This window comes from Populus euphratica, unplaced genomic scaffold (genome assembly GCF_000495115.2).
Source record: "Populus euphratica unplaced genomic scaffold, PopEup_1.0 scaffold421.1, whole genome shotgun sequence".
NCBI lineage: Eukaryota > Viridiplantae > Streptophyta > Magnoliopsida > Malpighiales > Salicaceae > Populus > Populus euphratica.
Genome location: NW_011500307.1, coordinates 118,758 through 133,339, shown reverse-complemented (window position 1 = coordinate 133,339; position 14,582 = coordinate 118,758). Strand labels below are relative to the sequence as shown.

The 14,582-nt window shown below is 30.7% G+C and overlaps 2 protein-coding genes across 2 annotated transcripts; both read right to left on the bottom strand.

The window, feature by feature from the left end:
* Nucleotides 1-8,283: 8,283 nt before the first annotated feature.
* LOC105113455 (CRAL-TRIO domain-containing protein C3H8.02-like) lies at nucleotides 8,284-11,616 on the bottom strand. Its single transcript, XM_011009633.1, has 6 exons — nucleotides 11,403-11,616; nucleotides 11,033-11,288; nucleotides 10,865-10,901; nucleotides 10,108-10,225; nucleotides 9,675-9,785; nucleotides 8,284-8,602 (listed from the first exon to the last, which is right to left on the bottom strand). The coding sequence occupies exons 1-6, from the start codon at nucleotides 11,472-11,474 to the stop codon at nucleotides 8,465-8,467; spliced, it is 732 nt and encodes a 243-aa protein (XP_011007935.1). The 5' UTR covers nucleotides 11,475-11,616; the 3' UTR covers nucleotides 8,284-8,464.
* Nucleotides 11,617-12,209: 593 nt separating this feature from the next.
* Nucleotides 12,210-14,527, bottom strand: LOC105113454 (plastid division protein PDV1-like). The gene is made up of 2 exons (XM_011009632.1): nucleotides 14,105-14,527; nucleotides 12,210-13,002 (listed from the first exon to the last, which is right to left on the bottom strand). The coding sequence occupies exons 1-2, from the start codon at nucleotides 14,417-14,419 to the stop codon at nucleotides 12,487-12,489; spliced, it is 831 nt and encodes a 276-aa protein (XP_011007934.1). The 5' UTR covers nucleotides 14,420-14,527; the 3' UTR covers nucleotides 12,210-12,486.
* Nucleotides 14,528-14,582: the final 55 nt, after the last annotated feature.

The window sequence follows — 14,582 nt, the reverse complement described above, 5'->3', positions numbered from 1 at the left end:
CACTTGGAAGATGGGAATTATGAAACAAGAGGGCTCAAAGTATTTAAGTGAAATTATGTAGCCAGTTTCTCATTGTTTTTATTTTTATTTTTTATGATAGTGATATATTTGGATCTACATTCACTACAAAAGCCTAATTTCTTTATTAGATTTTCATTAAATTACTCACACTTGGACAGACATATTTCTTTTTTTTTCTCTTCAACTTTTTATGGGTTCAACCTAGAATGATTACTTATAATGTGGATTAAACTCATGGTTTCTCGAAGACAAAGATTTTCTATCCGTACATCAGCCTGGATTGATAATTTTCCCCTCTTTTCAACCAAAATAAATAAATAAATAAACGAATAGGAAACAAGATTTTTTTGATACGAGAAAAATCTTGGCCCAAATATGACATTACCCGAATCATGGTCAATTAACAATCACTAATCATTACATGTTAGCTCAGAGATCTCATCACTGGTTGACCAATCAAGTGGTTGTCGTCCAATCTCACTTTTGGGACCCGCAAAATCAAGCCTTTGGTTTGCTACCATGAGCCCCCATGCACATGCGAAATCAGACTTTTGGCCATTACGGTGGGCCCTAGACATCTGGCCCAATATAAGGTTAAAAAAAGAGAAGACAATCAGATGGTGGAACACGTGAAGGGTGTACGGGACTACTATACCCCATCAGAGTTGATTTTTCTGTTTCCACCGCGGCAATCATGATTCAATGGTCAAACACAGCTAATCATGATACACGTCGCTCCTGTCTATTCCAGTCATAATAATCGTGATGCTACATTATAATCAGGCAAAATCGATTTTTTTTTCTTGTAACTAGATACTTGTGCAATTTTAAGGCTAGAATATTTCTTATTTATTATATCCAATTTGTTTTGATGTATTTACTTTGTTGATTTATAATATGAATATATTTTATTTTAATTTAGTTGGGAGATTAACTCAATAAAACCTAGATAAGAGATCATCAGATGAACCCATAGCAGTAACGATCACAGCAGTAGATATCGAACTCCAAGGACGGCCACTGCAAGGTGATCTGGTTATGGGGCCTAAGATGTTCTTACAGTTTTCATTTGACCTGCTAACAAGTAGTTGAACTCATAGGAGAGGATTTTGAAGATTTTTTTTCCTGGGATTTCTCTTACAGCTTTACCATTTGTCCATGAAGATTTCACTTTATAATGCATGGTGGGAACTCGGAGCATGATTACCAGGTGAGAAGGTCCTACAAAATTGTGAAAAATCAAAATCATTCATGCTCAACGCTGTTTGCAAGTTGCATACTCCATCTCTTTTCTAAAAAGAATGATTAAACAGATAAATATTGCATATAAAAGGGAGAGACGCCAACCCCTGGTGCCCACGGTGGGGCTTCCTTGACGGTGGCGTTGTTGATATGTACGCTGTTTTGTCTACCATAAATTAAAAAGGGACGTTCTTGGCAGCTCGTTTTCCTATCCCTTTGAAACATAAAATATTATTTAAGAAACCTTATTTTTATGCTGACAATAGTTTATATAAAACCATTAATGATATTGTATTTAATAGTTTAAACATTTAATTAGTTGGAGATAATTTGAGTCTCATTATTCTTATTCTCCTCGTGATCATGTGTAAAATAGCATGGGCATGCATTGGAGTTAATATATATATAAAGCCATTAATAAAATCCCTTTTAATTAGTAACATAAACTTTTTTATTCACACACTACTCATAAGAATAGAGAAATTAAAATGCAAAATTATTATTTTTGTTTAAGAAATTAAAAAGAACGTCCCATTCATGGGATGAGAATCTTAAAAGTACAATTAATCAGTACACGGAGATTAATAAAAATGTGTAAGTACGGGTTGCTCACTTTTTAAAATTCTAGTGTGTGAACAATAAATAAAATCTTATCCACAAAATTTTGCAACTTCCCAAAGGCTTTGCATACTTTGATGTAGATAAGCACGTAATCATATCTAAATATGAACCCGACATTAATTAACTAATTAGCCACCCAAACCTCTTTGCATTAATATTTTGCACACAAGTGTGTGTATATATATATATATAGTGAGAAAAATAAGTGTAATACATGAAAGACTATTTATTTTAGCCTTTTAAACTATGTTGTTTGTGTTTTAAAAATATATGTAGCTTTCAAAAATATTAAATTAGTGTTTTTTAGTACTTTATGATGATTTTTATGTATTAATATGAAGAATTAAAAAAATATTTTCTTTATTTTAATTAAAAAAGGACTCATATCATACTATTAAACATTAATGAAAACAAAATGAATTCAAAACTCACATCCGACAAGCTGGGAAGACAAGCTGGCTTTGAAGTCAATGAAGATTGGGATCAAATTTTTGACGCAAATATATTTACAATTTGTTTATTATTATTTTTGTGTCAAAATTGACTCAGCTGAAATTCTAGACCACCAAAAACACACGATCTGGGAATGGTAGCATGCCCCACTTAGGATTACATGAAAGATTTCGAAGAGGGAGAAAGGTAGGACAAAAAAGGGAGCATGTTTTGCTGTTGTCCTCTAAAACTTCGAAAGTGAAATTTTCTTCTTCTAAAATGGAGATCTGAGTCATGCATCCAATTCGAAGTCAAAGAAACTGTTTAGGCGACAATCTCCAAATTATAAGGCTAATTATGTGTTCATATCCTATTTTATTTTTAGTTCTTTGCCGATCGGAAGTGTTTACACAAAACGTTACTTTCCGACATTCCTTTTCATTATCGGCTCCTTGGCTCTTGGCATCTTATATTTTGCTTCACGGTGTTGACTATGAATTTTAAGATAGGGCAAACATGTCGATGTACGTGTATTACAGATAGGGGTGAGAAACAAATCAGAAAATTGGTTAAATTAAGAAAATTAAAAAAAAATAATTAAAAAAATCAAACCATGAAAAAAACTAATTAAAAATTTAAAAAACTGACCTGTTCGGTTTGATTTATATTTTATAAGCCTAAAATAAAAAAAATCAAACCGAACAAAAAAAAAAAAACCAAGCCAAACAAAAAACAAGCCAAAATTGAACTAAACCGGAAAAACCAAGTCAAACCTGTTTGAATTGATTTTTTTTTAAATATCAAACCAAACTGAAACCTGCAGGGTTTGAATTAGTTTTGGTTTTTTTTTAAAATTTTTGATTTGGTTATTTTTTTATAAAAATCAAACCAAACAAAAAATAATCACATCTAATTATAAATATTTGGATTTATATTTTAACTTTGTTGGGTTAAAAATAATATAAATTACAATTCAAGCATCATTTGATATCGAATGAGATTTAGATATTTAGTTTTATATTTTTTATTTTCAACTTAACTTAATAAAATTATATCTGTAATTATATTTGTAGCTTGAGATATTGTCTAATATATTTGTATTAATCAATCTTAATCCTATTATAATTTTTTTTCTAGATGGATTCCAAAGAATATATATCCTTACGAGTGTATCAAATTCTCTCATATTTAAATCTTGCATAAACTTGAGCAAAAAAATAAAAATCAAAAGACAGCAACTCTAAAAACAAAACTTGAAAAAAAAATAAACAAATTAAAAAAATAAAGTCAAAACTATCCAAGCATTCAAGTTTACTTGCAATCTCCCAACAAAATCAAATAGTAATGACATTATAGGATAAAATCTCATTAATTTATTTAAAATGAAAAGAATTATTTAAAATAAAATAAAAAGAAGCAAATTGAAATGCAAATATTAAGCTCCTTGATTTTTAGATTGAGATAATTAATTAGCTAACATGATATTTATGTCTTAATAATAAAAAAGTTGCTACTTCAAATTTTACTATTTTTATTTTTTAATAATTAAAATTAATTAATAGTACAAAATAATATAATTATGTATAAATTTAAAGTTAAATTTTTTTAACTCAAATCAATATTTTAAAGAATAATATAAATTATATACTAAAATCTCACTAAATAACTTAAATTTTTATAATAAAATTAACAAAAAAAAATCATATAAAGAAACTAATCTATTAACATCAATGCCAGCAATTTCAAATCTAACAATATCTTTTGCCCTCGACGTTCGAGTGCCGGTGATCGTGGTAATTGTTGTATTCTTGCATGACGGTGGCATTACAATGTCGGAATCTGTGTTCAGTCACTTCAAATTCCAGTTTGACCTGGTCAGTGACGGAGACATAGGCACATAGCTATTAGCTTACAATCCACGCAATGCCAGTTGAGTTGCGAAAAATCGTCATGCTACACGAGCATGTTCTCACAGGGAAATGTCCATGGCGACTGAAGATTGGCCCAGTGTGGAAATCAAGTGTTCCTGCCATTGTCACGCCTTCTGAAAGGAACGCTTGGAACTTTGACCCTACAAGGTGGCTTTCAAGTATTTCCTGCAAAATGTCTTTTATATAATATCCAACCCATGACTAATCTGGGCAAGAATTGAGTGGCTAACTTTGAGGCTGGTCCCTTTGCTAACGTATTGGAATTGAAAGCTTGAGATGCAATGAAACTGCTGGGGATCGGAAAGGCCCTCACAGCATCTCTTAAGAAGACATTTCGGGGCCAGATCGCAGAGCATTTCAGCTTTTCAAGCCGCCCACAACAACGTTTTGGTGCCCTGGAAATGGCTGCAGGGTGTTCATCTCAAACTTTCGAGCTTCTTGCTAATAACGTCTTAAGCTGCCATGCCTGCACATTTGGGCAGCATGCTGTTGCCACCAGCTCTCCAAACTTTCCAAATTTTCTTGGCAGGAAATTGGAAAGGCAATAGAGCTCCAGCTCCTTCAACCATAACAGCCCCATCATTAAAGTAACAGTTACAAAAATTCCCGAGGATCTTCAATGGGCAATGGATAATTAAATGGGCCGATCCAAAGCTTTTAAATGGGCCCTATTTAAATGATATGCACACAATCTTGAATACCCTTAAAACATGCAGTAAATGTTAATGTTTCTCAATATTTTTGTTATTCCAAATAAATATTTTACACTCGAGGAGTTCGAACCCTTTCTTTGTAGCAATAAAATGCATACAGATATCTTGATGCAGTAGTAAATTCTTCGATAATTTGTGCTGCATGAACCGGAAAGCCGGGCTGGAAGCTTAGGAGGTCCGATCCTGGGTCATATAATTTCTAGGCCTATCATAAACCTGAGCCGGGCCAGCTTGCCATAAAGAACAAAGTGGGTGCAGAAATCCATTCATGCCTGCTGGCTAAGCTGTTCTAGGGTGAGTCCGGCTGGGAATCCAATCATGATTGTGGCGGCCATTTTTTATTTGAGGATAATATTAAAAAATGGTAACAAAACCGATCGTTTCGTGTATGTTTGGCAGCGAAGGGTGCAAATTTGTTTTTTCATGGCAAGTATAAAATTCACACAAATAGACTTTTAAATCCTCTTTTTTTTAGGCATGATTTTTTATTTTAAAAAAATTTAAAAAAAAATTAAATTTTTCTCTTTTTTTTCAGGCATGATTTTTTTAAAAAAAAAATTAAATTTTTTATTTTTTTTATTTTAAATTAATATTTTTTATTTTTTTATATTATTTTAATGTACTAATATCAAAAATATTTTTTTTTAAAATAAAAAATAATTTTAATTTATTTATTAATAAAAAATATTTTAAAAAATAGTCACAATTATACTTTAAATATACTAAAAATTTCTATATTTTTGTTAAATAAATTATTTTATTTATTTTTTAGTTCTTGAGTAGAGAGGGAAAGTTTTTAAAAACTAATAATAATTTTTTTAAAATAAAAAATAATTTTAATTTATTTATTAATAAAAAATATTTTAAAAAATAGTCACAATTATACTTTAAATATACTAAAAATTTCTATATTTTTGTTAAAAAAAATTATTTTATTTATTTTTTAGTTCTTGAATGGGGAGAAGAGAGGGAAAGTTTTTAAAAACTAATAATAAAAAAAAATCATCAGTGAATCATATTTTACCAACTAAAAAAATTAATTTTAATATCAATTTTAAGCGTAGAATTCCAAGACAAAATGCAATCGTGGTTTTTTTATTTTTAATTAAAGCTAAACACGTGGGACTGACTTATTAACACTTAATCACTCTCTTTGTTTTTTTTTTTTTTTAATCAGTTATCTCTTTTCATCATTTGTTTTTATTTAAATATTGATTTATGTCCACTATCTTATGTTTTAAAATAATTGAATTTACTCTGTTTTTTAAATAGTAATCAATCCTTTTACTATATTTGTTTATCAATTCATATACATTTTTTAATTCATTTTATTAAGTGTAAATAATAGTTTTTTTGTTTCCTATTTTTTTTAAAAATTATGATATCCAAAAACGCATTCTTTTATGTTGGGATCTTTTCTTTTTATTAAATATTAACCCATAAAGATGCGAATTACAGCACTAATAAATATTTAAACCTACTCATTTCTTAACTGGCAAATCAATTTAAAAGTCAATTTTATTATATAAGATTAGGTTTTAAGGTTGGTCATAGCATGATCAACTGTAAAATGCTTAATGATGACATCTTATATAGGCATCATAACTTGCTCTATGGGTAGTTATTGGGGAAATTAAAAGGCTTGGGTGATTTACTATGCATGATTGCATTGTGAATTCCCTCACGAAACATCTTGGACTTAATGTTTTACATGTTTTTTTCTTATCAATATCTTTTTTTTTTATTTAGCTAGCCTTTATAGGATAAAATTGTAAATTAATTTGTTATGAGATGATGGAATTAAAAGACATGAGATTAAAGTGAAAAAAATAAAAGAAATAAACGGGTTTTTTAAACTTTGGAAGAAATGTTCATTGTAATCCTCGTACGTTTCTAATTATAAAAATTATATCCCTCCAATTTATTTTTTTTGAAAAATATTAATTTTAGTCCAAAATTTTGTTTTTAAATTTTTGATTTGAGAGAAAAGAAAAAATTAACAAATTCTAGCAATAAAGAAAAATAATAGATATTGACATCAATTCTAGTGATCAAATTGATCGATCTTGGTGTTAATGAGATCTATGTATTCTTCTTAAATGTTTTTTTACCTTAAAATTCTTAAGGAACTAGATCTAGACTCGAGAAGAATTTTGATTTAAGGTTGATTTTAGGTTTCTACATGGTGTTTTAGGATGTTTAAGGCTATTGATGAATTTATCACCGTATTTAAGCTCTTTTTATTTGTTTTGGATGAAAAAATAAGTTGAAAATGAGATTATAAATCAAAAAATCACAAATTCTAATTTTTTGTCACCATAATAACCGTAATCTAAAAAAAACAAATAACACTTTGTCTATTTTTTTTTGTTTTTTTTGTTTTTGCTAACAACATGTCATCCACTTCCTTGGTATTTTTCTAAAAAGTAAGAGCCCATGTATGCAAGCCCTTTCCAATTAGGTTAGCCACGCAAACTTGAATTTTTTTTGTTTTTTTAATATTTATGTTTTTTAATATATATTTTTTATATTAGTTTTTTAATATATATTTAAATTAATAGCCCTTCTCTTTGATTTTTTATTTTTTTATTTTACCTTTTTAAAAGGGGTTGTTTTTTTTTTTATAATTATTTTGAATGTATTTAATTTTTGAAAAGATTATTATAATCCATCTATAATTTTTTTTATGTATTTTATATGATAAAATTCAGTTTTTAAAATATAAAATATTTATTTTTATATAGTATTTCTAATAAGTGCAATCTTGCATAATATTTTTTTTCTTTGATTTTATTCGATCAATTTCATATGAATGTCTATTTCTACTATCATTTAATTAAATAAAAATATAATTTTAATAAAAAAGAGTTATTGAACATAATATCTTGATTTATATTTATTTCTTGATTTTTCTAGTTAAATTTTTAGTTATCACTAATGATTTTTTTTTCATTTATTGATATAGCTAGTTCTCAATCTACATAAATTTTTTTATTTACACTTTAAGAGTTTTTATATAAAAAAAAAAGTTGAAAAAATTTATATATTTATTTTTTTATTAAAATAAATATCCGACCTAGCCAAATCACGAATCAAATAGCTAATAGATGACTATAAATCTACCACTACCTAATAGAAACAATTTTAGTGGTTTTCTTTGATAATGTCAAACAAGCTGGACATGGTTTTGAATTAGGATAAGTTTATATATTAAATAAAAAACTTCTCTATCTTATCCATAGAAAATAAAATAAAATAAAAAATCTAATAATCAAGTTTTTAAATACGAGTCCATGTAAAAAACTTGTCATGTGTGCAAATGATAAGTCTCAAAAATGCATTATTCATAGCCAAAGCATGAAACTTCAGCAGAGTAAAGCTTGACAAATCTTTAATTATAATGCTATAATTGTCAACAAAAAGAGCTAATTAATACTCCCACAACAGGAAGATCCAAAAAAAGAAAAACTTGATTATAGCTCTTCTGATCTCTATATCATTATTTCAGTTCAACTGAGGCACTGTAACATCTTGCAGAGCTACAAGCTGTGCTCGACCACCAAGCTCTTTGGGTAAGACCTCCTCACCAATTTTTTTTACGAACTCGACTCTTGCTTTTTCATCATTCTTCACTATCTCAGTCTGCAGTTTCTCGTCACAAATTAAGGTAGCCAAAGTTAATATAATAAGGAAAACGATCTCTGCTTATAAAAATTTAACAGGCTTTTGCATGTTATAAGATTTGATTGGGATGAACATTATAACATGAGTTGATGATCTTCGTTTCTTCAAAGTGAAATTAATTAGGGAATTCTTCCAAGAGAAACTTTGTCTCCTGTCATTAATTAACTAGGGACTTCCAAAAGAAACTTTGTTTATTTCCTATTATTTGATTTATTGAAATATAGATTGCCATTTAAAATCTATATTATTTTACCTGATATTACAAGTCAAAGTTAAATAATGTAAATATTACAAAAGAGAATAAATTAAAAAACTTAATAAATAGATATCACAAGTTGAAAAGTGAATCGAGATTTTTGAAATCCAAACCCAACCAGTAAATCCTATAACAATAAACTTAATTTATTATTATATATTCTTTATTTGTAGTCAATTGATTCAATTGATTTATTGAGTCTAAATTATTTATTACAACTTATAGCATGTTTCAACTAATTTATTGAGCTTAAATATTAGTTGTAATTAAACCCGAACTCATAGAAATTAGCAATATAAATCCAACCTATAAAAGTCAATAATATCTATAAAAAATTTTAGTCCAACCTCGTAAATTTAATTTGTTCAGGTTTAAAAAAATTAAATGTGTTAGATTTACGATTTATGAAATATCATAAGTTGGGTTATATATAATTATAGACAAAAACTTGTGCCAACTATATTCATGAACACTTCTAAAAAAACTTTTGAAATGATGCTGTTTTAATAATAATAATAAAAAATAAGTTTTTTTCACTAATTCAATCCAAGTTAGACTCGAGTTCTCGGGTTGACCTACCAAATTAAGCCAAGTCTTAAAACACAAATAAATACTAGCCCAAGGGGAAAAGATGACATTGGAGTATAGCATTGAAAACAATTCTGCAATTAAAAAAATAGTAACACACACACACACTCTTAAGAAAAAAAAGATTGAATTACATCTCATGAATATCGGGAGGTCCAATGAACTAAAAATAAATAAAATCCATACCTTTTCTCTTATTCCCTTGTCAAGGTAGTGGCAAACCATCTTCCAAACACTTTGAAAGAATCGGGGCATGAATAACATGTATATCTTTTCTAAACGCTCAGGATAGTAAGCCTATATGAATGAGAGTGGCAGATGATGTAAATGTCTTTCTTGGAACACAAGCAAAGCAATTGGAAGGATGAAATTGAAAAATTAAAATGAAAACAAAAACACACTTCTTTAACACATGTTATTTTTTAGCAAGTGATTTAGATTAGGTTAAATAGTTTGACAACTGAATTAATGTTCTTTTGTCAAATACTTTGAATTATCACTAATTATGTTTTGCTTACTCTACAATTTTCCCTTTCCCCCTTCATCACATTAATGATTTTTCCTTTTTTTTTTTTGTTTTAAGAAGAAAGATCAAAGAAAAACACATAAGAAAAATTACCTGCAGAAATTGTACAGCATTGATTAATCCGCGAGGATCAAAGTTCTTATATGTTAGTTGCCGAAGATCAATAAGGCAAATGAACTTCTCATTTCCTATTTCATGCTCTTTAATTGCCCTGAAACGGCATAAGCAAATATTCTTTATGAAAAATCAGAAAATGAGCTCTACATTTTACCTTTCTGATCACCAGAAATTACTTTGCACGATGAATGGAAACATTGTTTTTTATTTATATATTTGCAATCAAAATTGAGGAGAATCAGGTTTCAGGGGATGCAACTCATGAACAAGTTAAACTGAAGATCAGAGGAAAACGTAAGCAGCCAAAAGATACTAATGAATGGATATATCAAATAGATCCCTCAATAGCATGAACTTATTACATGACGAATCGGTTCGATACATTTTCCTGTTATCAGGAGATATCCCCTGGCAAAATGAAAATGATAAATCCACTATTACTTTGAAGTTTGAGTTTTAGTTATTAAACCCATTCTAATTTGGTGTGATGTCCAGGAAAAGTCATGACCTGAAGACTAATCTAGACCGAGTTTCAAGTTGAACAAAAACATTGACCTAGTAAACCCCAATTAACCCAAGCAGGTTCTTAGTGATCCAATTGACTCTATTAAATCTAGTTTAAACCTGGTCAGATCAATATCAAAGGAATTTCTTTACTAAACAAATGAAATTACATTATTTTAATAAGAATAATTGATCTAAGTTGATTCGGTTAGCCGCAAATTAACTTCACCTTGCAACAGCTTTGTCTAACATATATACCACAAACCCTGCACCAAAAGGAAAGCAGAAGAGGAATCATATGCCTCGTGCTTGTTAGGTCATGTCACATGTCACATGAGAGTGAAAATACAGAAAAAAGAAAAATTACTAAAATGAGATGGGAATTTTGAATACATACTCTTGCATTGAAGGTGATCCTTGCAGGGAAAATGCCTACTTCCTTTGAAAATTAAAACTGGGTAACCATCTTTTGATAAACCCTGCAAATACGCCTTTCTTGATTCCAATTCATCAGGAATTTGAGATTCAGGAATAAACCCATTTGGAACAAAACTAGCCCTCCATGTCTGCCACTGCACAAACATTTTTGCTGCCTTTTCCGAGTCCATTGATCTTGCCTTCAAGAACCTTGTCAATGTTGGGTCCCCATACCTCTGCCAATAAAACCACCGCGTCAAAAAGACTCAAACCTGAACTCCAATAAATAGGGCACAAAGTTACATTTCTACAGGATATCGTGGTGCATATTGCCTGGAAGACATTCATACCTCAGTAGAGCCACCGAGTTTTTGGACTGATTTTCTCATCCGGTCAAGTGCAATTTCCTCTTTTTTATCCATTTGGCAAGACAGCAAAGCTTGCGTCGTGTTGAGGATGAGGTTGAACGAGAAGGGCTGTCGACCTGTTTAATTTAAAGAACAGTTCTTCTGGGGTTAAGAGTAGCGTAGAGGTAAAGCGGCAAACATACAAGAATTGATATAATAATAAGAGAGAGAGAACCCATACTTTTCTTTTGAAGTGAATGGTCTGGAATTCGTGTTGCCGACGGCAGAGCTGATTAGTTTCTCTGTATTTTCGTTTTGAAGTGGCCAACACGGAATCTAACATGTGTTCCATGGACAATTGCACAGTTTACAGTTATTTTGATAGTGTTTTTGATAATATTTACTTTTTAAGATACATATTTTTTAGAAATACATTAAATTAATATTTTTATTTTGAAAAATTTACTTTTAATATCAATATATCAAAACAAATAAAATAAATAATCTAAAACAAAAACCACAAAATCAATCTGCCCTAATCCAAACTTGCTGGCAGTAAGCAAGCATCTAGCATCTGTTCCCGATCCGGACACTAAAATGGTTTGGAATTTCCATTACAATCTTTAGAAAGATGAGATCAGAATTTGGGACAGGGCTAAGCCTGTTGGACTTCCGATTTAACCAGAGAACCAGAGAAGGAACCATATAGCAATATCTAACGCTCGCTATAACGAAGACCACTCCTATAAATAGTTCCCTCGCAGAAAACTGTGATCGACAAAGCAATTTTAACGCGGGAGAAAAGTAAAATGGTAGCAAAGGATAGGCATTCATATCAGAAAAACTTGGATGGCATCACCCACTTGAAAGATGAACTTAGTTAGATATTATGATATACACAGTCGAAACAAAAAAATTATCAACAAAGAAACTACTAGCTCTATCTCAACAAGAATAGAGCTAGCTCCTTTCTCGACATCTCCAGATTTGCGTGGGAAGAAATCCGCAACAACAACAAAGCTTTTTCAATCACAACAACGGCATAGCTTCCACCATTTAACTAACCGAAAAAGTTCAGGCTCTTACTTCAACCCCTTGCAAACAGCACATCCAAGTGGTTCAAGCTACCATTGGATGAAGATCCTTCCAGCCCAGAAACTTTCTTCCCATTTCTATTGCTGTAGAGAAGATCTTCTTGCTTATTGGGATGGTCCTTGAAGGCTACCTGATGCAGATGGAGCATGGCAATCATGCTAACCGTGAATAAAGCAGCATTGCCCAATATGCCACCCACAAGATCCAATTTGAGGGATTTCTTTGCGAATTCAAAACTAGAAAGGAGAACTTTGATCACCGTGTTAGGCCCCTTCCCTTCATGCCTAACCAGGTTCTCACCTGATGGGCTTGTAGGCAAACCATAAAGGTTTTCACGGGAAACAAACCGACTTGCATCATTTACATCCCCAACAAATGCCAGAGCTTCTTCAATTACCTTGTACTTCTTACCATGGTGTTCAGCCAATCTCACAGCCAGAATAATCCTACTTTGTTCTAATCGAGCAATTGCAGCATCTCTCTCAGCTCGTTGATGTATTTGTACCGTCTGCATAACAGACAAAATGACATGTATATCCAATGATGCATAAGTTGGAAATGTGAAGCAAATAATTCCACAAACATAAATTGAAGCATGAAAAACAAAGACCAATATAGTTGAAGAGCATCACTATTGGCACATATAACAACTCAACAAAGCATTGCCCCAAACATTCTGTTCATTACAGGACCAGATGACTTCTGTTTACTTTAATCAAACAAGTGTGATTGCCAATTCTGTTTCTCTCAGTTCTCTTTGAGACTACCAATTGATACTATGCTATCCCTAACATTAGCAGGTCTTTATCATATCTAATGACAATCAATCAGATCTGTTTACCCCCTCCTTACATGTGGTTACAGCAATTTACATAGCACAACTCACCATTTGTGAACTGAAATGAACTCAGAAAGCTTTATTGTGACCAGGCGCTGCTCAAACAATTCCTTTTTGTCAAAGCAATCTTAACTGTAAAACAGTTGTATCCGAACAAGTTGTACAATTGCACTATACTTGGTCTTATTTGACCTAGAAAGAATCAACAGAATACTTATCCTGTTCCTACGCAATTCACTTCCTCTAGTCCTTTGCACAACTTCCAGTCATTAAACACCCCACAATATCTAAGTGTATAAACAATTCACAAGCCTTTCAATCACCTCAATTTCATCTGATTACAATTAAAAGTGGATAACACACTTTTGCAAATTAACAAGAAAACAATTATCAAAATCGAGTCAGCAAGCGAATTTATCAAACAGGCAAAACAATCAAAATCAATCAAATTAAACCTCCAAGGATAGAAATAATCTCATGAATTCTCTATCAAAAAAGTAATGACCGAAGAGTCAATAAATAAAAACCCATTTGCTTGTAAAACAGACAATTAGCACCTAGTTAACCTCAATCTTTCAATTTTTTCACCTACAAACAAACAAATCCTACATTCAAGATTTCTCTTTCTTCCCATGATTTCACTAACAAATTATTTTATACCATACCCAAAAAAGAAAACCTCATAAAGTCCCACAAATTCCTCAAAATCAAAACAAAAACCACCAATCAATAAACTAAACAAATCCCATAAATCCATAGCACCAAGACTCACATGAAAGAACTCCAGCTGATCTTCAAGATTCTCAAGAGCAGTCCGAATAGAGTTAAGACTCTTAGCCTCTTGAATAGCCGACAAGTCATTGTCATCAACCCCAAAATCCTTAACAAAAACGAACCCAGAAGCCCTACTGTTGTTGTTCTCTTCAAACCCGACATCGCTTTCTCTGTTCAGTTTCTTGTTGTTGGTTTTAAGGGATTTGATTGAGCTCAGGAAGTGAGAGCGTGAAATTGAGTGAATAGCATCGCTTAATTTGTCGTGTAAATCCCATATTTTTTCTAGCACAGCTTCTATTTCTTCGACCTCCATCTCTCATTTCATTGAAGAAGATAAGCAACGTGACACAAAGGAAGGATGTGAAGATGGAAAATGGCTTTTTGTTCGATTTTGGGTACGATTAAGTTTTAGAAAAAGGAAAATTTGCTATTTGGTAAGTTAATATGAAAAATTCGCAATTCAAAGCCTTTATTTT

Coding starts and splice junctions, on each gene's coding strand:
- LOC105113455 (XM_011009633.1), bottom strand. CDS start 11,474: ATGGATAAAAAAGAGGAAATTGCACTTGACCGGATGAGAAAATCAGTC. Junction 10,902..11,032: donor GGATCACCTTCAATGCAAGA/GTATGTATTCAA, acceptor CTTTTGGTGCAG/GGTTTGTGGTATATATGTTA. Junction 9,786..10,107: donor ATGCTGTACAATTTCTGCAG/GTAATTTTTCTT, acceptor TCATTCATATAG/GCTTACTATCCTGAGCGTTT.
- LOC105113454 (XM_011009632.1), bottom strand. CDS start 14,419: ATGGAGGTCGAAGAAATAGAAGCTGTGCTAGAAAAAATATGGGATTTA. Junction 13,003..14,104: donor ATCAGCTGGAGTTCTTTCAT/GTGAGTCTTGGT, acceptor TCTGTTATGCAG/ACGGTACAAATACATCAACG.